The sequence below is a fragment of the Botryllus schlosseri genome, chromosome 1, assembly GCF_051294905.1.
Source record: "Botryllus schlosseri isolate E-star chromosome 1, Bs_hap1, whole genome shotgun sequence".
NCBI lineage: Eukaryota > Metazoa > Chordata > Ascidiacea > Stolidobranchia > Styelidae > Botryllus > Botryllus schlosseri.
In genome coordinates, this window is record NC_137236.1 from 41,662,339 (window position 1) to 41,682,513 (window position 20,175).

Consider the following 20,175-nt stretch of genomic DNA (forward strand, 5'->3'; position numbering starts at 1 on the left):
AGTAAGCAGCTTTGCAACTACTCCGCACTGGGCTGACAAAAACTGAATAGACATAGAAGTATCATTTAATGACAAGGTCGGGAATAATTAGGCAAGCACTACTTGACAGGGCAGGGGTGGAAGTAGTGCTATCGATTCCAAGTTGGTTCCAAGTAGAAGTAGGGAGTTCCAAGTTATGCCCAAAAACTTCAAGTCAACTAATTTTTTGAAAAAGTAGAATCGGTTCGCAAGAGGTAAGAAGTAACGATTTCAAGACTACTTGAAGCCGTGCAAAATGAATGAGGTGAGAATGCTCCAACGCCCCATTTCACCCCATGGTCGCACACAAGCAGTATCGCAGTTGTAGAAAGCTTCACCAAAAATAACTGCTATTGGAATTGATCTCAACCTCTTATTTCCAGGCTCCAACGGCCAACCGTCCGACAACGAGGACTCTCAGATGGTTGGAAATATCCGCGCCATGTTCGAGAACCGGAAGCAGGATAAGAAACAAACAAAGAAACAGAAAACGTGAGAAGCGTGCTTAGTGTAGTGCGACGGTGACGTCACAACAGCGCACGCGGTTGGATTCGAAACTCGGGCTCTGATTGGCGAGCGCTCGTGCGTGCACTGTTGTGACGTCATCGTCACGATTCGGATCCGGTCGTGGCCGTTCCATCTCCGGAATGCGATTTCGTCTCCGGATCGAGAATCCTGAACGAGGCGAGCTTCGTATTCACAAACTCTGCCTCTTATTCGACCTCCCGACCCGCGTGTGTGACGTAGGCCTAGCCGACAATGGTTTGTGAATACGGGGCTTGTTTCGTTGCAGGACTCTCGCGGAGATGCTCGACCGAGACCGACAGCAGTGTGACGTCACCGACGTGGGAAGCGTGAAGGCCATGTGGCAGTCGATGGCGTAACAATCGACACAATCCCTTTACACGACATGCCATTCTCCGCAATTGTGACGCGCAATTCCTCCAGCCAACTTTTGTTGCGTTCTATGCAAAGACAATAGCAATAACAATGCTCAGTTCCAATTCTAATTCTTTTGTTTCTAACCGCGTGTAGTTGGACTAATAAAGATGACGTAACAGACGAATATTCTTGAGAGCCGTGTAACAAGAGGCTTTAGTCAACGACTATAACAGTTGGGATGACTTTCGGTAGCCAACCACTGAATTGGTGTAGAACACTATTGTACGGATGTGCCGATTGGCATCAAACCTTCGCTGCGTGTCCCGATAGGAGTAACCTGACTGAGTAACACAAAATGCTGCTACTGTCTTTTAAACAAGTGATTTGTGGTACAGAACTTCAGAATAACGCGAAACAATAACTTCATATTGTTAATTTATTCGCTAAAAGCTTTTCGACTAACTCTCATCAGTAGCGAACGTTAGTGATGGGGTGAATCAAATTCGAAATGTAAGAACTATTTTGTCTGTATGACGTAATAATAACAAAAACAAACAACTAGTAGACGGGCTGGATACGGTAGTAACGGTACAAAACAAACGTTACGAGTACATATTCGGTTATAAATAACCGAAAACACAACACATAACATTAATGAAATATTCCAAGAGTGTAGAGGCGTTCCTTCTGGCGACAGAGAATCGGCTTTCGTAGCTTTATGATCGTAGATTCCAGGACCTTTAAATGAAAAAGAGAACGGCCACGAGCAAGTATAGAAAATTGACTGTCGTTGTAATGATCAGCACAATCTGGATGGGATAAGAGATGCTGTCCAATAGCCGAATTACAAGCAGTAACTTGATCATAATCACGCAGTGTGTCAACAGACTGCGATGAAGGAGTTTTAAGCTCAACTCAGTGCAGACAGATAGATCGATTTCCCATAGGTTGTCTGTAGCCATTAATCACAAACGCTCATGTTTGTCGAGAGCACTTATCAAGATGGCGTTTTGTTGTGTTAATGGCGTTATGACGACACTTCACGCCGAGGGTCGAAATATAATTCGCTCACTTACGCAAAGATGCGAAACTAGATAGTGCTAGCAGTTTCAGGTAGCTTCGATAATGGAATTGTGATAGTTTAGTGATATTTAGTGCGGAAATGATGGAAACCAGTCTTTAGCGAAAACTTCTGATTGCTAAAAAATATGTTTTGAGATAGTCCAGGCTATGACAGTAACCCAAAATCGTTCTATCCTAAATGGTAAGGTTCAAGACTACTTCGACTTATTTAAGCTCTACTTTAGGCTAATGTTACTTGGACTATTTTCAGTTCGCAAGGCAAAACTGGCCCTAGAATAGGGTTACCATACGTCCTCCTTTAGGAGGATTTGTCCGCCTTTTTCCTCGGAGGACGCCCAAATGTACTCTTTTTTGAGAATTTCCGTCAAATTGACTGTGAAATAGGAGTGAAGTACCGTAAATCAGCCCGGCAGAAAAGCTCCGGCGGGCATTTTGGGAGTCGAGCCGGAAAAATGACATCTTTTTTTAGTCAACCACCTGTAATCGTGACGGAAAAACCTGCATTTTGGGCGCTCGGCGAGAAGGTTGACTTTAGATTTTTCTCCGGAATTCTTGGTGTGAAAATTTTGAAAAACTATCCTATTTTTCCGATTCCAAAGTATGGTAACCCTACACTAGAATAAATTAATGTTTTACTACTTGATAACTATGGTGGTAACTGAGAACCTCTGCTTCTGCTTCAAGAACATTTTGACCACTTGGACTACTGACTCAAGTTATCATGAATTTAGGCTACTTCTACTTGACGGTTTTCTAGCATCTTTTCCACATCCTCGAAAATCGCTATAATTCCACCTAACTTCAGCATAATAGTAGCATTTTTCTTCTACTTGACAGCTTTCAGTTTTGAAGCCAAACCAAGTCCTATAATATTGACATATCAGTAGATTATAATAATCCGTAGATTCGTTAGCGATTGTCAAAATAGATCATTTTTGATTTAAGCTATAGTTTACGTTATACAGTCAATTCTTTCAACAACGGAACAATACTGCAGGTGAAGGTGTTAATATATTCATGAAATGCTTTTTTTATTTCGCAGCTCTGAAAGCGAACCGCACAAGAAAAAGCATCGCTCTAATGTCCAGGTAAGTTATTATGATATTTTTCCGGGAAAATGTTCGATTACGGAGCCTCCCGGATATGACTGGCTCGATCTCCAACTGGTTTGCTATCCGAAAGACATTTTGCTCTGACAGAGAGCCTAAAACGTCACATCCTATCGCAAATGATTCAGCCTCTAGTACGGAGCCTATAGTCCAGGAAGCAGGCTGCAGTTTGCTAGGCAGCTCGCTGATTATACTCGAAATATAGAGGCTTCCAGCCTCTGTTGTTGAAATGTGACCCTCAGCCTGATAGCTCAATGGATGAATAGGTTAACTTAATTGTAGTTTACATTTTTGATATCCTGAGCATAAGCAATATGTAGCAATATGTGTTCGAAATGTCTGATAGCCTGATGGCAGAATACATGAATACTGAATAGGTTAGCCAGCCGTTCTTTGTTGATTACAGTGTACGAACAATGTGCTGTACAATGTACATACACACTGGACACTCTGTACAGTGGTTTAAATATATCCTGAACCTAAGCTGGTAATTAGGTACAAAAAAGCTTAATAATAAGTCTGATAGAATCGCTGAATAGCTTTGCTTAGTTATGTTCTCTGATGAAATGACTGATAGCCTGAGCCTAAGCCTAAGCGTGGCGGCTGCATAGTGAATAGTTGACTGAGAGGAGTGATTGCCAAAAAATGAACTTGCGCATTAGGGCTGTTCAAAAATAACCTTTTTTCCTGAATCTTGCTGGTTACTTGATTAAATCGTTTGAGCCTACTAATGAGCCTGGTAGCTGTACAATAGGTTTGCTTAGTTGCGTACTGTACATTGTACTAGTGTCTGATAGCATGAGCATGAGCAATGAGCATGAGCCTACGCCTCAGCTGATAGCTGAATACGTGAATGGTCGCTGTAGAAAACCTTGCTGGCGCTGAGGATTTAAACCTTCCTAATATAACTTGTGGAATTCGACTTTCTTAGATGTTATGGAAGCCATAATTGTATAATTGTATCATTTCAAGCTACTATACTACTACTTGTAATTGAGAAGAAATTTACTGCTCTATGTGATAGTTTATACTCGAAATAATTCGCCAAATCACGGTTTCTAGGTTTGTAAATTCGACTGCATTGCAACGGATGTTTTATTAAATGCAGTATTGAAACTCGACCGCAGAAAACTTCAGTCCGGAGATATTTTGTGTTCAGAGGAGGTCAGACTCTCACAAACAAGAAAAACGTTCTATGACGCAACCAATCACCACGCGTGACGTCATGAAAGCACAAGACAGCATGAACAAGAGGTGATGATTCAATAATCCATTGTTTATTGCTGATAGACTAGATTTGTAGGATAAGAGGAAAGCTAATTTAATAGTGAATAAATGGCGACGCAAGATTACATAATGCGGTTTTATACAGTCTGGCGATATCATCAACCGATATTCTGTCATGAATGACGTAACTCTGCGGAAATAATCCATTTTATTCGACTCGTGGATTTGAATGCGTTTCGAGAGCAATCTTCAAGTCAACTTTTCACCTTTCTATGTCTGCACTTATTTACTCAAGCCATTACAGGCGGCTTTTCTGTACGCCCGAGCGAACGCGAGCTCGATATCATATCAGGGAAGCAGGTATTTGTAACACACTGCGTGGGATGTGTGTTATTTCTTGCAGATAGGCGAGGAGATTAGCGTTTAGTTCACTTTTTACCGGTAATCCTGTAATCGCGATTAACAGCAAGTCTATAAGGAGATTGGAAGGTCTTTGCACGACTTTGCCAACAGTGCATTGTTGTGTTATGTAGGCTACAACAAATAATTGTGCGAAAATTGTTAATTTGTGTCAAGCGTTGGACAATTAAAAAATGCAACAAAATTCAAGATTAATTCGCATCAATCCAGAGTTGATTGTTGTGAGCATGAGACTTGCAAATGTATGTGCATGTGCACTGTACAGCAAGCCTGGCACGTTTCGCGCGATATAGTTCTCTTGTGCCATTTTCAGGAAAAACAGAAATTACATTGGAATTAAAGCATAGAAAGATTTCGCGAAAGAGATTGGAATTACGTTACTATAGACTGTGAATCGACTTTAGCGGTTTTCTGGCATTACTCAAAAGCGTCAGCATATCAGTAATATATAAAGATTTTATGCGACTACAGAGAAAATAAGACCAGTTCTACGCCACGTATAGATATCATCGTATTTTCCGACCAGCGCTGTGAATTAATGGGTGCAAAATAACCGTATTTATGAGACCTAAGTTATAAATTGGGTAAATAGCACTGACAGGTACAGTGAAGGTAAACTGTGATTTACACCCTTACATGGGGTTAAAATCGTCAAACACACCTTGCCCAATGAGATTATACGGGTGTGTTTGCATGTAACACCTTTCAGATGGCTTGGGGTGGTTCACGAAAACACACCACTAAAGATATCTTCCGTGCATAACTGCATATGGCTATTTCCACTGGTAATAAGGCTGTGAGATCGCAATATAGTAATGTACCAAAAGGATATTTTACCTTATTTACACCCTACGTCAGATCTTCACAGTGACTTCTACGTTACACCCTTCCAAGGGCTTAAAATAGTGGGATACAAAACTGTAAATCAGGCAACTGCACTTTCAGATCCTGATAGGGGTAAATTGCGCTAAATCACTCGTCTAATAAGTAAAAATAGTCAAATACACCTCAACTAAAGCCATTAGTGAGGGTGTGCTTTGGGTAATACTATTAGAGATGACGTCGGGTGGTAAACCTAAAACAGGCGTTGGATATATCTCCTGGCTTTGTATTTCACTATTTTCATCAATTGGACGGGTGTAAATCGCAATTTAGTAACAAAAGTGCATTTTACGTGACTTATACGGTACGTTACGGTGAAAATTGACGAAATACGCCTATTTTCGTATGCCGTATGCCGTGTGCCTATTTCATTGCAGTTTGTTATAATGCTGCGAGTTGATTGTGACTTGGCAAATATGTTATTCCCACTAACGTATGTAGCTTTGTACTGCTTTTTTCGTATGTTGTGACGCAACCAATCAAGGTTTTCAGCCTGCTGCAGTGGAAAATTGCAGCGAAACTATAATTAATACTACGCTTTACTATACTATACTATACTATCTATACTACATTATACTGGTATCTGTACATGCAATTTAGCTTTACTGTACTAGTAACTGCCTTTTACCTTATTTGCTGCCTACGTTAAGGCGAAAATCTGATAAATACACTTATTTTACAGCCATGAATTTACAGTGTTGACCGGAAAGACAACATATTATCCATACGCGGCGTAAAATTGTCTTATTTTCACTGTTTTCGCATAAATATTACATATATTCCGCATCATCCATACGCTTTTGAAGCTTTAATGATTAGATGATACCAGAATACCATTATATATACCCGCTTCGCAATCTGGTAATCTCAATTTCAATATAGGCTAAATTGTGAATGTTTGCGGTAGCATTATCGACCAGACGTTTACATTTGCGTTATATCAACTCGCCGCAGACATTGACATATTGGTCGAGTCGTTATTTCTATGCGTAATCCGACAGCGATTTTCTTCAGTTCGAACGCATTGCTAGCATTGACAAATTATCCGACGTGCTGTTCAAACTATTCGACAAATTCCTGGTATCGCTAGGTTGACGTTGAGAGGTATCGCTTAATTCCATGCGTCGAACATGAGACAGTAATTTTATAAGCTTTATGAGCGGCTAAAAGGTTTTGTCAAATCGGTAAAACTGATTTTCACGCCTTCGTATAGTCTTACGCTAAGTGATGTCTTATCGAAACGAGGCAGGGTTGATGGGTTGGCAACTGGTAAAAGATTTTGTGTACAAACAACCAATCCAGATAGTTTACGGGCAACTTTACCTAACTATATAGTGAATAGTGAATAGTTCTAATTACGCATATTGAAAATACAGTACTTCTACAAGTCTGCTCTGGTTTGCCAAATCTTTCGAAAATAACGCCTAATAGTGCGAATTGAACGCCAATATTCCTAACATCCCAACATATAAGGAAGAACTATAAATTCAGCAGTTCAATTGCGCCCAAAGCGGCTTACTTTAATTATTCTAAAGAACATCTAATTATATAGATAGATTAGGCTAAAAATCGACACTGTTCCGAACAATCGCATCGCCAAATTATGGAATTGAATGTTACATTCGAATCTAAAATCTGGAGGGTTTGCTTTTGAAAACGTCAAAGCCGCCGTCTCTGCCTAATTTTATAGTTGGTTCGAGTAAGTTCATACATCCAAGAAGTAATTAGTCTTTATTGCTCACTGCGCGATTCTCAATCAATTTTAAGAGGCCATAAAGAGTCATTAAGACGTGACAGATAGATTGTGACAACGCTGTGAACCGGACATCGTGAATCTTGACTCAGAAGTGATTCTTACGAGCGCCTTATTTACAGAGATGGACAACTATACAGAATTTTTAGCTTTTTTTAGCTTTTTTAGAACCAAAATGTGAGCATAGAATTAGATTAGAATTACATTGCCTCAATTTGCTATAATTAGTTTAATGAGACAGCCAAAATGACCTGGTTGTCTATGTCTGGGCAAAATTGGCTTTGTAAAAGTTTGTAACACGATTTTCCTCGATTGGTTTGCTACCAAACGCCGCCAGTGATAACAGACAATAGCATCGTAGCTCTGATATCAATTACATGATTCCATAATGTAAAATTCTATATCGTTGTAATATTATCTTGAGAGGTGTCAACGAGATACGCGCACAGTAGTAGATCACCGTATCTTGGTAGTGCGAGGCTTGGAAAACACTCCATATAGTCGGTAGTATACGCTATCAAGGAAGGGAGCATACAGTAGAGCAGCTGTAGAATATATATAAATCAAATTCAGTTCGTATCAAATCAGAATGATTCTCATTTTTAAATTTAGATTGGGGTGGAATTTATAGCTACGTAATTTCATGCAAAATTAGATTTCAATTAGCTTCTGTTTTGTTTCAAATTATAGCTTGGACTTAAAATGATAGCTACACAGTTTTTTTTACAAATTACACTGGAATTAGAACTAGAAATACACATTTTCCAAATTACATTAGAATCAGAATTTTAGCTACACCCTTTTTCCAAATTAGACTAGAATTGGAATTATAACTACACAGCTTTTTCCAAATTGGATCAAACTTAGAATGATTGCTAAAGGTACATAGTGTTCATCGAATTAGTTTAGTATTAGAATTACCGAATTTGCGAAAACTAAGGTTCAGTTCAAGTCATAGCGGAGCTGATTCTCTAATTCTCGACAAGATAGCGTAATGGTTAAGCGTCCGGCTTCTTGATCGGTAGGTGGTGGGTTGGATTCCCGGCCGGGTCAGACCACCAAAGACCTGATTAGTAACACTGGTATCCATGGCTTCCCTGCTTGGCGCTCATGCGTTACTGGGATAGCATGGAGGGGTGGAGCATCACTTAGAAAGCCGTAAAGGCTACATCTGCATTTCCTTGTCCAGCGGCATATGCACATCATGCACTCATGGTATGCATATGCGCAGATCGTGTGTATGTGTATCATGAGTCGGTGTGTATGCCACAAAAACATCAAGGACAAAAATAAACTACGTCCTTTCCTTTCCTTTTCCTTTCCTTTTCGTAAGTACGAGAATGGTAAATGTTTGTACAGCAAGCTTAGTTCGTAATATACACAGTTCTCCTGTTTCATTTTCAGACAAACCACAACTTATATTATAATTCATATGAAAGCATTGAAACATTGCACGATTTAGATTACAATTGGATTTATGCAGACATTGATTTCGCTCTGATTGCAGAACTCCAATTATCAACATTTGCCCAAGTCTACAATTGAACATAAGGTCTTGTTAATTACATCGAAATGGATTTTTAAAACGGAACATATCGCCTACATTGAGTAGATTTGATTTAGACCAGCCGTTGACAATAATATTGTAGCTGTCAACTTTGGTGTAAACCCAAAGCAGTCTGGTTTATTTAAATATCAATATCTATGCATTGAAGTTCAGTACGTTCCAAAATATATTCAAACTGTATTCTCAAAGTATTCATTGAATTTCCAAACTGAAAGCTTCACATATGGTGCTAAGTGGACGCGTCACTATCAAGTGTTGAGAAAAGGAGGCTTATTAATCACAATTGGACCCGCAGGAACCGCAGGACAAGAAATCCGAAATGAATCATTCTATGGGAAACAGTTAAAGTTTTTATCTACATTAATCCTAGTTTAATAATACATTGGCATTCAAAGAAACCCGAATGTTTTCGGCTGGTACTCGTCGGGGCTCATCGTCAGCAACTAGTAGAGAATTGGAAAGAACATTGCATATCTTCAAGTTGCAAATCAAATTTTAGTGATAGAATTTGCCTGTGACTTGCAAATGACATTCGTTTGGTATGTTATAAGTATATATTTGTAATATTTTGATCTAATTCCGAAATACCTGTGTAGCTATAATTCTAATGACACTCTAATTCGGAAATAACTGTGTAGCTACAACTATAATTCTAGTCTAAATTGAAAGTGTGTAGATATAATACTAATTCTATTTTAATTCGGAAAAAAACTGTGTAGCTATAATACTATAGTTATACTCTATTTTCGAAAAAAGTGTAGCTATCATTCTAATTCTTATCTAATTCGGAAATATCAATGTAGGTATAATTTTAGTTATACTCTAATTGGGAACATTATAATTCCAATCTTATATGGAAACTACTGTACAGCTGTAATTTCAATTATACTCTAATATGGAAAAACAATGTAGCTGTAATTCTAATTGTAATCCTATTTGGAGGAAATTGTAGCTGTAATTATAATTCTAATCTAATTTGGAAAAATCTGTGAAGCTATACACATCGGCGTATTTGTTTTCGTATGGCACGGTTCAATCCTCGTTGGTCGCCATTATGACATTACCATACCAATACATTCTGACTGTTAGGTCGTACTGCATATTGGTTTTGTTATGAATCTGGATTCGTAAGCTGTACGTCTGTATAGCCTACGTAGGCTACTTATACACTGTAGATAAACTAAACGCATTTCCGGATTAGTTTATACAGCATTCAGTATTAGTCCACACAGTAGGTTTCAGTTATGATCAGGACAGCTTTAGAATTTGCTATACGAAGACTTGGACAATAAATAATTCCTGTTGTATAAATTGGGTGATTAAAGCGAAATGCAGGTAATATAATACAAATACAATTTGCGAAATGTAATCTAATTCGAAAATAAACTGTGTAGCTATCATTCTGAATTGTAAAATATTGTGTAGCCACCCTTATCAGGAAAAGGTGTGAAGCTATAATTTTAATTATTAGTATAATTTGAGAAAAAGTGGTGCGTAGCTCTAATTCCAATTCCAATCTCGTTTGGAAAAGCGGAATATTTTATCCAGTTTTCCAAGTCTGGTTATATGTAGGCCTAGCTCAAATCTATAGTTTGATGACCATGGTACTTTAGGAGTAGCGCGGCGTGTGACTTTAATTAATAGGGTGTCGTTTGCTGTATTGGTTTTATTTTGAATCTGGATTACGCAGAGGTTGTACTCGGGTTACGTAATCACGGTACATAAATAAACAGGCTTCAAAGTAACCGCATTTCCGGATTAGTTGATACAGCCTGCGGATTAGTCCACACATTACTATTCAAATGAACGATTTATTTTTGAAATTCGAAGATGTTTGCGCGGGGCGTGATATGTCCTGGACTGCTTCAGACTACACTTTTAGAATTGAAATGAATTGTGATACTTCGAAACTTACCAATGCACCTCAGCCGTTGTAAGATAAGGCGTATTTACAATTTTATTCGAAATTTTCGTTGCCACGATATATGAATGATTGCCTACGGATTAGGCTTTTGAAGTAATAACTGATGCTGTTAGGAGAGCGATGAATCAATATCGTAATATTGCAATTGAAAATTCAATAAATATGACCGCGGTTTAGTATTTGGAACTGAAAATTCGGATGCTTTTCAGTTTTCATGCGATATTTTAACCAAAATCAGCCTTGATCAGATTTTAACCCGAGTTTATAAACACCGTATCGAAAGTTTTCTCTGCTCTGAATTTGATTCAAATCTTAAATCGTTCCATATTCGGGGTTTAGAGTCAGTTTAGGGTCGGGATTAGGTACCGAATTGATTTGCAAACAACCCGCCAAGAGTAATTTGACACTGATAAAACATTCAGAATTACGATATGATTGTTTTTTCAGCAACGCAGCTAACTCTGATAGTGAGGAAGAACTGAATTTTGTGGAGAGGCTGAAATTTTTCAAACAACTATCGACCAAACCCAAAAAAGGTGATGCTTTTCCTTTTTGACTATCTCAATTATATCACAAACCTTCTCAATTCCAGGTTCCGTGGTTCGGCGTCAATCGGAATCGAGGGAAAACTTTCAAGCGAAAACAACTCACGACCCGGTGATCATCTCCCTACTATTTTATTCTCTAGTTCGTGGGCTAGTTTCAATCTGACTTCAGATCGTCTCAAAATCTGCTGACTACGTTCAAGTGTTTATTTTAAGCTGTAGATGTTGTTACAGAACTAGAACTACTGGAAATAGATGTATTCACTCTTGAAAATCTAGAACTATAGACCTACTTACATTTCAAAACTAGCAAATAGAACTAGAACTACAGGTACTCACTTTTCAAAATCTAGATCTAGAACTAAAACTACTCACTTTCAGAATCCGCCACAAGAACTAGCGAGCTACTCAAATTTCAAAATTAGCCACTAGGAACTATACACTATTTTCAAAATCATTAAATCAAATCCAATCGAATTCTCTGCTTATCAATGTGTATTTATCCGATCGCCACCCTAGAGTGGGATGGAAATCGGGCACACGGCACTTTCTAACGCTAAATTATGGTTTCACGTTCTTCGAATGGGTAAAAATGAGTCAAATACACCAATTCGTATTCAGACATATCCAAGTGACGCAGTGGATCATGTTTTCGTTATGACCGTAACCTTAAAGTTTTCGTTGGACTTGCAGAAACTATCCCCTTTCCGAGATCAGCAACTAAAACTAGAACAAGAAATACTAGAGATACCAACAGTAAGCTTGCTGATAATCAGTAGTTTGTACGGGTATGTCCTATTTCCAGCATTATAATGACAAAAACTAACTTGAAATCGTTCATTTTTTCGATATATCGTAAATGAAAGTAGTTTCAAGCGCTGGATATCGCGTTTCAATTGTCGCTCGCTTTAACATGGTCCATGACGTCATCGGTTTGTTATGGCGGATTTTATGAATGAGCCGTTCTTGGCTTCAGAGCTTTAGAATTACGGGAAATGGCCTTTTGTATTGATTCACCAGCTTCTTTGAGGTACAGAACTTCAATATACAATTGAATAGTATATTCATATTAAAATGAACCCGAATATTTTCGGCTGACACTCGTCAGGGGTAATCGTCAGCAACTAGTAGAGAATTCGAAAGAACAGCGTATATCAACAATCGTAACACAAAATATGACGTCACCAGCACGAAATGTCGAATACGAGAGCGTTCAATGTACTATTTTTAGATGATACACGAACTCTTTTTGTTGACACAGCCTTGGCTGGTGTATTTTGATAAAAGTCGACTCCAAGGCGCACAAATGAAAGTGTGAGCGACCCTTTCCGAGTATGCGAAATCTGTCGTCTCGATAATTTTTCGCGCAGGCGTATTGATTCATTGAGTAAATTTCAACAGATTTGAGTTGCAGCTAGTTCGTTTTGTGTGTATACGTATTATTGACCGAAGTGCGCAACTAGTAGGCGGTGCCGTACTGTAATACCGGTAGATGAGTCACAAGAATGTCATACTGGATACCGCCTGGCGCCTGCGCCTACCACTACATTAACAATAATAAGATATGAATTCGCCTTAAACTCTCGAGTTATATACCAGAGGTTGTAGTTAGTACTGATAGAAGTAACGTTTCATAGTTCTACTCAATTTAAATTACAAGTTGTTATTTTCAAGTGAGAATTTTTGCATGCTCTCCAAATTAGATTAGAATTAGAATTTGCGATCACTTTCTCATCAAATCACTAATCAGAGTTAACTCATAATAAGCACGAGAACGGTACACTACACCGGGACTGGCAATATACAGTTCTGTAGTATTTCCAGAAAAACCGGAGATTAAATTAGATTTGATTATGGAGCATATCAATTTTCCAGAATTTAGATTAGAATTACAATCACTTAATTTGCTAAGCCACAGTATTGGCTTACTTTTGTAACTAAACCAACTTGATTGTCGTTTATTTGCAATAACAACTTGTACAATTGAATAATATAATATTGAAATGAACATGAATATTTTATGGTTTATTTCAATTGACACGATACGAAGTTACTATTCAATTGTATACTGAAGCTCTGTATAGGGCTCTTCAAAACACAGCAGCACAGTCTTATTCTTCGTCCTGTTCAGCTACAGACTAACAATATGTAGCAATAGGCCTTGGTCGGAGCCATAATCTCTCCAGAACAAGTGATGCATTCTGCTTATTGCTTTGATAATAACACTTTACCGGATTTTGTGGAGAATTGGATTGGATTCGATGATTTTGAAAAGTGCGAACCGTAGTTCAGGTTGCGCATTTCTTAAAGTGAGTACGGTTGCTCAAAGTTTTAGTTCTAGTTCCTAGTTTTCTAGATGAATAGTTCTTGTTCTACTTGCTAGTTTTGGAAGGGAGTAGTTATAGTTCTAATTGCTGGTTTTCAAAATGAATAGTTTTAGTTCTAGTTCAATTGCTAATTTTCAAAAATGAATAGTTCTAGTTCTAATTGCTAGTTTTCAAAAATGAATAGTTATAGTTCTAATTGCTAGTTTTCAAAAATGAATAGTTCTAGTTCTAATTGCTAGTTTTCTAAAATGAATAGTTCTAGTTCTAATTGCTAGTTTTCAAAATGAATAGTTCTAGTTCTAGTTATAATTGCTTGTTTTCAAAATGAATAGTTCAAGTTCTAATTGCTAGTTTTCGAAATGAGTAGCTCTAGTTCTAATTTCTAGTTTTCAAAATAATAGTTCTAGTTCTAGTTCTAATTGCTGGTTTTTGAACTGAATAGCTCTAGTTCTAATTGCTAGTTTTCAAAATAAATACCATGGTTCTAGTTCTAGTTTCTAGTTTTAAAAGTGAGTACCGTAATTTTCCATGTATAATGCGCAAACTTTTACCGTTTTTTTGCCCTAAAATAGGGGGGTGCGTATTATACATGGGTACAGCAAGCCTTGAAAAAAATCTCCCTCAATCAAAAACTTTAAATCACACCTTTCTTCATGTTTGTTTCCAATGGTGCATCACCTCTAGCCATCATGCCCCATAATTCGTATTACAGAGTATAGCGTGTTGCCAATTAACCAGAGTCGTATGCACAGCACTTGATCTCTTGCTTTTAGTTTGCTGTGTGTACGCGAGCGAAATTAGGTCGCTGATCGCTACAAGCGTGCGCAGCAATCCTTGCTTATTTTATAGGTTTAAATAAAAAGGTTTGTAGTACTAACAATTTTACTTGTGACAGTTCGTCAAAAATAGGTCTGCGCCGATATTTTCCCAACTTTATAGTATCAAACAGACTTGGCCATGTAGTTTTAGTTCTAGCTCTAGTATTCTAAATCTCTCTTGTGAAATGTTTCCATACTCCCATTTCAATTCCGATTCTAATCCAATTTTTGAAATGTTTCCATACTCTAGTTGTAATTCTAATCTACTTCCTGGTTCTCCGGAAAATGCTACAGGAAAACTGTAGGCTATAGTGTGAAATGAGTCTAGCTTGCTGTACAGACATTTGTCATTCTTGTGCTTGCAAAAATCATCTATGATTTGATAGCCTATCCAAGTTTTCGCAAATTCAGTAATTCTAATGCAATTTGTAAAAAAACTATGTGCTTCAGCTAATATTCTAATTCTAATCTAATTTGGACAAAATCGATGCAGTTATCAATCTTATTTTAGTCTTATTTGGAAAGATTAGGTAGCTATAATTTAATTTTAATCTAATTTGGGAAAAAACTATGTGGGTATAATTCTAATTCTAATCTAATTTGGACAAGAGTGTGTAGGCTAGCTATATTTCAATTCTAGTCCAATTTAGAATAGAGTTGGTAGCTACTAACTATAATTCTAATTCTAGTATAATTTGAAAAAGAGTGAAAGCTTTTATTGTAATTTTAATCTAATTCGTAAAAGAGAGTGTATTGTGCATGTGCATGCTGTTTTTCTAATTTCAATCTAATTTTGAAGAAAAAAACTATGTAGGCCTAGCTATAATTCTCATTTTTAATCTACTTTTGAAAAAACTGTGTCTAGCGATCATTCTATATTTAATCTAATTAGGAAAAAAAATCAGTACCTTTTTACAGAAGTTTTTTAGCTGACTCTCAAAGTAGTTAGGTCTCGAACAGAAGTAGAAATAACGCTCCTCAAGCACCCCTGTTGATAATCTATATTCTACCCGTCGATATCAGAATACTCTGAAGTATAAGTAACCAATTTCCGAGTTAGTAAGAAAATTAATATAAAAATTGTGGGAGCCTAATAGTTTATGACTGTTCATTTTTTCCAGAAAACGCCAGATTCTGAGATTTCTCGCAAAAACTCGAGTTCGAGTTCGACTACGATCGATGAACCAGAATCGGGAAGGAAAAAGGTTCCCCCGAAGTAATTTATTATTATTTTAAAATTCAAAGTGCCGAATTTCGGACACATATCCTGTTTCGAAAACACTTTTATCCCAATCCAATGTCCAAGTCTGGATCCACGAGTTCTGTTTCAGTTCCGAGATGTCGGAGTCCATTTCTGAACGAATGTCGAGACTACGCAACAAACAGAAGGAAGAGAAATGGAGGAAAGAGAACAGAAGTTCTGAGGTCAAGTCCAGTGTCTCCGAGAGATTGAACTCTTTGAAAGGACAGGAGGAAAGGTGAAAAACTATTATTTTTCAAAACCACCCCGCTAAATACACTACCGAGTAGAAATTGATAACATTACTTCTACGTTTTTATCGGTTGTGACCAAGACACAAGGCTCCGAGTCACAGGTCAATATCGCTTTGATAGTTTTGACTCGAGTCGAGTCATTTTCAATTCACCACCGAGTTAAGTCCGAGTCAGCTAGTAGAGGGTCGAGTCCGAGTCATGGTATTGTGACTCGAGTCCGAGTCCAAGTCATTGTGTTGACTGCTCAGTTTCCGGTTAAAGTCTCGTTAAACCCACTTTTTATAACTCTGTTTGGCGATATCGAATGGTTCGCATTCATAGTATACTAAATTTCCTCACTTTTTGCAACCCTGCTTTTTACATTACAACGTTGACTGCTACTTGAAGCAGTTTTTGTACGTCTTGTAAATCAATACTTCAACTAGTAATTGAGTAGCTTTAGATGAGTGCTCTTCAACCTTTTTCGCCAAGGTACAACCTTTTACCGTTTACTGAAAACTCATACACTCCTGACCCCCAGTTATACACGTCCGCATTTCGAATACACATAACATATGGTTGCACTCCAGCAGGGTGTCGTCATAGCCCCCTGCACAACAAAAAGCCTATTACTGGGAAATTTGCCTTTGTGGTGTTCTGTGCCATCGCTGAGTTCTTGATATATACCATGTGTATGAAAGTTTCTACATGCAGGCTTACTATATAAGATATGCACCAAAATCGCGAGGATAAATGTTAGGGAAAGTTGATGGAATGCAACTTCTAGTCCGTGAAAATCTTCTCAACCTCGTGAAGGAATTTTGTCGTTAATATTATAGGTAGGGCAATTTAGTTTTGACGTGTAAAAAAAAGTCAAAATTCGATCAAAATTGTTGACAAGTCAGAACTTTTTGCAGCTTGCATTTCGTTTTTGTCGTAGATTTTGCACGGCGAACTTATCATTCAACATTTTACAGCTTGTAGCCTACTTTATCGGCCTACCATTGTAGACGGCCCATTGTCTGATCATTGCGAATCATAAACATTCAAATGAAACAAATAGGTAGACATGGTGTTATATGCTTAACGTGCCGCAATATCCCAACTGGAGCAGGACTGCGTGGGCACTGCATGGTTCTTATATCAAGAAGCGCATGATGAAAAATTGTGATGTAGACAAAACTGTCAGAATGAAGCAACACGGTGTGTCACCAGCAGTGTACGCACAACTTTCGTGTTGTCAGCCAACAATTACTGCTATCGAACGTTCTTTCTCCATTCTTGGCAAGCTACTTAGTAAGGACAGACACTTTCTAGTCGAGAATGCAGGAAAGTAATTTTCTGTTGCACCACAAATTTTTTCAATTATTTCTACCAGGAAAGGACGTAGTTTATTTTTGTCCTTGATGTTTTTGCGGCATATACACCGACTCATGATACGCATACACACGATCTGCGCATATGCATACCATGAGTGCATGATGTGCATATGCCGCTGGACAAGGAAGTGCAGATATAGCCTTTACAGCTTTCTAAGTCATGCACCACCCCTCCATGCTATCCCAGTAATGCATGAGCGCCAAGCAGGGAAGCCATGGATACCAGTGTTATTACTCAGGTCTTTGGTCTGAACCGGCCGGGGATCCAACCCACCACCTACCGATCAAGAAGCCGGGCGCTTAACCATTACGCTATCTTGACCATAATATGTAATGTAACTACTGGAATTCTGCAAAGGGCCAGATTTCGTTCAAATGAAGTTTTTTTTCTTCTCAAAATTGTCAGTTTTTGAGGCAAAAAAGTATTTTATCATGCCAAACTACTTCATAAGGACAGACAGTTTCAACCAGAAATGAAGATAAGTAGTACAATTCCGTTATTATGTGGGAAAACACCTAGTTCGCATACGCTAGGCCAAATTTGGTCAAAGTTATGATTTTTTTAAGGTCCAAAAATGTTAAAATTTTGATTTTTTAGGTCAAAATCTTCTGTTTTTTAGGTAAAAAAATCGCCCTAATAATCAGTTACTTCCCAGCTTGTTGATGGATACGTGGCTAGCTCATTGGTTTCCTGTCCGGGTCAGACCAAAGACTCAAACACTAGTATTCACGGCTCTGCATCCGCGTATAGTATAGACGAGATAACGTAGGGGATGCAGACGAAAATAAATCGGATATCTCCCCCCTGTTACTTGTAATTCAGTAGAATTTTAATGACGATACTTCTACTTCTACTTCAGTTGCGATAATGGCTGGTACTTGGCAGGGTTATAATGACTCGAGTCCAACTCTTGATTTTTTAGTGACTCGACTTGACTCGAACCATTTTTTCAAGTGCGTAAAATGACTTGTCTCGAGTCAATCTGTGTACTGAACAGGTAGCATAATGACTTGAACTCGGACTTGACTCGGTGGTGAATTGAAAATGACTCCACTTGATTCGAGTCAAAACTATAAAAGTGACTTGGTTACAACTCTGGTACTTTTTGGCATCTCTTGAAATCATTATTTCCACTTGTAATTGAATATATACGGTATTCACAAAATATTCATTCTTTAGTAGTGATGCTGACTTCTCCGCTAACATGTATTTGTTGATCAGGTGGAAGAAAAACAACCCGGAATTTGTGGCCCGCGTCGATAAATTGAGCGACAGGATCGCGAAAATCAAGGAAGGAACGGAATCGTGGAAAAATCGGACGGGAAAACAAAACGACGCCGCTCAGTTCACGATTCAGGCAAAACTGGCGAAAAGAGGTTGGATTTCACTAAGTTCTGCTAAAATATTGCTCGTTTTTCGAGTTACGATGTGAAAATCCGACTTTCAAGACAACATGTTAAAATTGGTCTGGGAAGATGATAGATATCAAATAACGAATATTTGGGTGTAGAGAATTTTTATATACATTTGAATATATGATTATGTAGCTTTCAAACACATCTCTAAATCTAAATCCACAATTAGCTGGATGTAGTGTTTAAATCCTATTTGAAATCACGTATTTGTTAAAAAAAGGTGGCTTAAAAGATCAGAAATTTCAAAATTGGGATTCAACTCCAGAGGCCAAAAAGTTGGTTTCAGCTCTTTCTTCTCATGGGAAGAACGAAATGTGCCCCAAAAAGTGTCTTGAAATCTAATTCTGCAATTGATTTGCGTGTCAAAACTCCAGCCTTCAGAATTTGTTTTTAAATTTCAAATTTCTATTCGAAATTCAACTTCTTGTCCGCAGGGCCTTGTGCAGAAATGCAATTGGGAAATTTCAGACTAACGAGCTTACATTTCAGAAATTCAACCCAAATTCCAGGCTCACAAGCTCATTTCTCTGAATATGAACCCAATTTTCAAGCTCATGAACTCAAATCTGAGAATTTCAACCCAGTTTTCTAGGCTCACAAGCTCCAATCTGAGAATTTCAACCCAATTTTTAGGTTCACAGGCTTATTTCCCAGAATATGAACCCAATTTTCAAGCTCATGAACTCAAATCTTAGAATTTCAACCCAATTTTCAGGCTCACAAGCTTATTATAGTATGATCCAAATTTCAGGTTTATCACAAACCCTTTTTATTTTCCAGAAGGCAAAAAGTTAGTTTCAGTTCTTCCTTCGCCTGTCGTAAAACGCCGAGTCGTCTCGTCTGAGATCGTGACTCAACAGAAAGCCGTCACCATTGACGACGCTCACAAAAACGACGACTCATCGAGCATGACTCAGCTTTCGTTCGTTGAGAAACTTTCGAAAAAAGGACTCGAAGAAAACGTGATCAAGGTGAAAAAGTGCTCCCCGTGGACACCCATATGTAGGTTTAATGATCACCATGAACATGTCTAGTTGTCTACGTGTTTGGTGTTTCACATGAGGACGGTATAGGGAATGATCCCCTTGATCACCCGTATTTATTGATAGAAGCACACTTATACAGTTATATTTTTTATTCCAGACGCAGGAAGTTTTAACGATAGAGGTTCCAATGATAGACCAGCAAGAATTTGACAAATTTTTCACGCAGCCCTCTCCGCATCAGCACAACCACACGAACCACTTGTCCGAAGACATTGAAAATTTCCCCTCGCAAGAGGTGAGCTCATTTATTAATTCCGCAAAGTTTTTGCGCCTAAACAATTAGTTTTGAGAAGTAGAATTGGTCGG

General features: G+C 38.1%; 1 protein-coding gene and 1 long non-coding RNA gene across 6 annotated transcripts in view; both read left to right on the top strand.

Annotated features, from left to right (window-relative positions):
- Positions 1-20,175, top strand: part of LOC145450052 (supervillin-like) — a 64,654-nt gene that overhangs the window by 19,292 nt on the left and 25,187 nt on the right. For all 5 annotated transcript variants that reach the window (XM_080328512.1, XM_080328532.1, XM_080328541.1 and 2 more), the window contains 10 exons: positions 402-510; positions 3,026-3,071; positions 4,252-4,346; positions 11,313-11,401; positions 11,458-11,522; positions 15,677-15,771; positions 15,887-16,033; positions 18,630-18,784; positions 19,604-19,794; positions 19,967-20,104. In XM_080328512.1, the coding sequence (XP_080184638.1) occupies positions 402-510; positions 3,026-3,071; positions 4,252-4,346; positions 11,313-11,401; positions 11,458-11,522; positions 15,677-15,771; positions 15,887-16,033; positions 18,630-18,784; positions 19,604-19,794; positions 19,967-20,104 (1,130 nt within the window). The remainder of the gene's footprint in view (positions 1-401; positions 511-3,025; positions 3,072-4,251; positions 4,347-11,312; positions 11,402-11,457; positions 11,523-15,676; positions 15,772-15,886; positions 16,034-18,629; positions 18,785-19,603; positions 19,795-19,966; positions 20,105-20,175) is intronic.
- On the top strand, positions 13,734-15,503 carry LOC145450105 (uncharacterized). The gene is made up of 2 exons (XR_013918423.1): positions 13,734-14,074; positions 14,111-15,503. It is a non-coding gene; the product is annotated as an uncharacterized LOC145450105 (long non-coding RNA).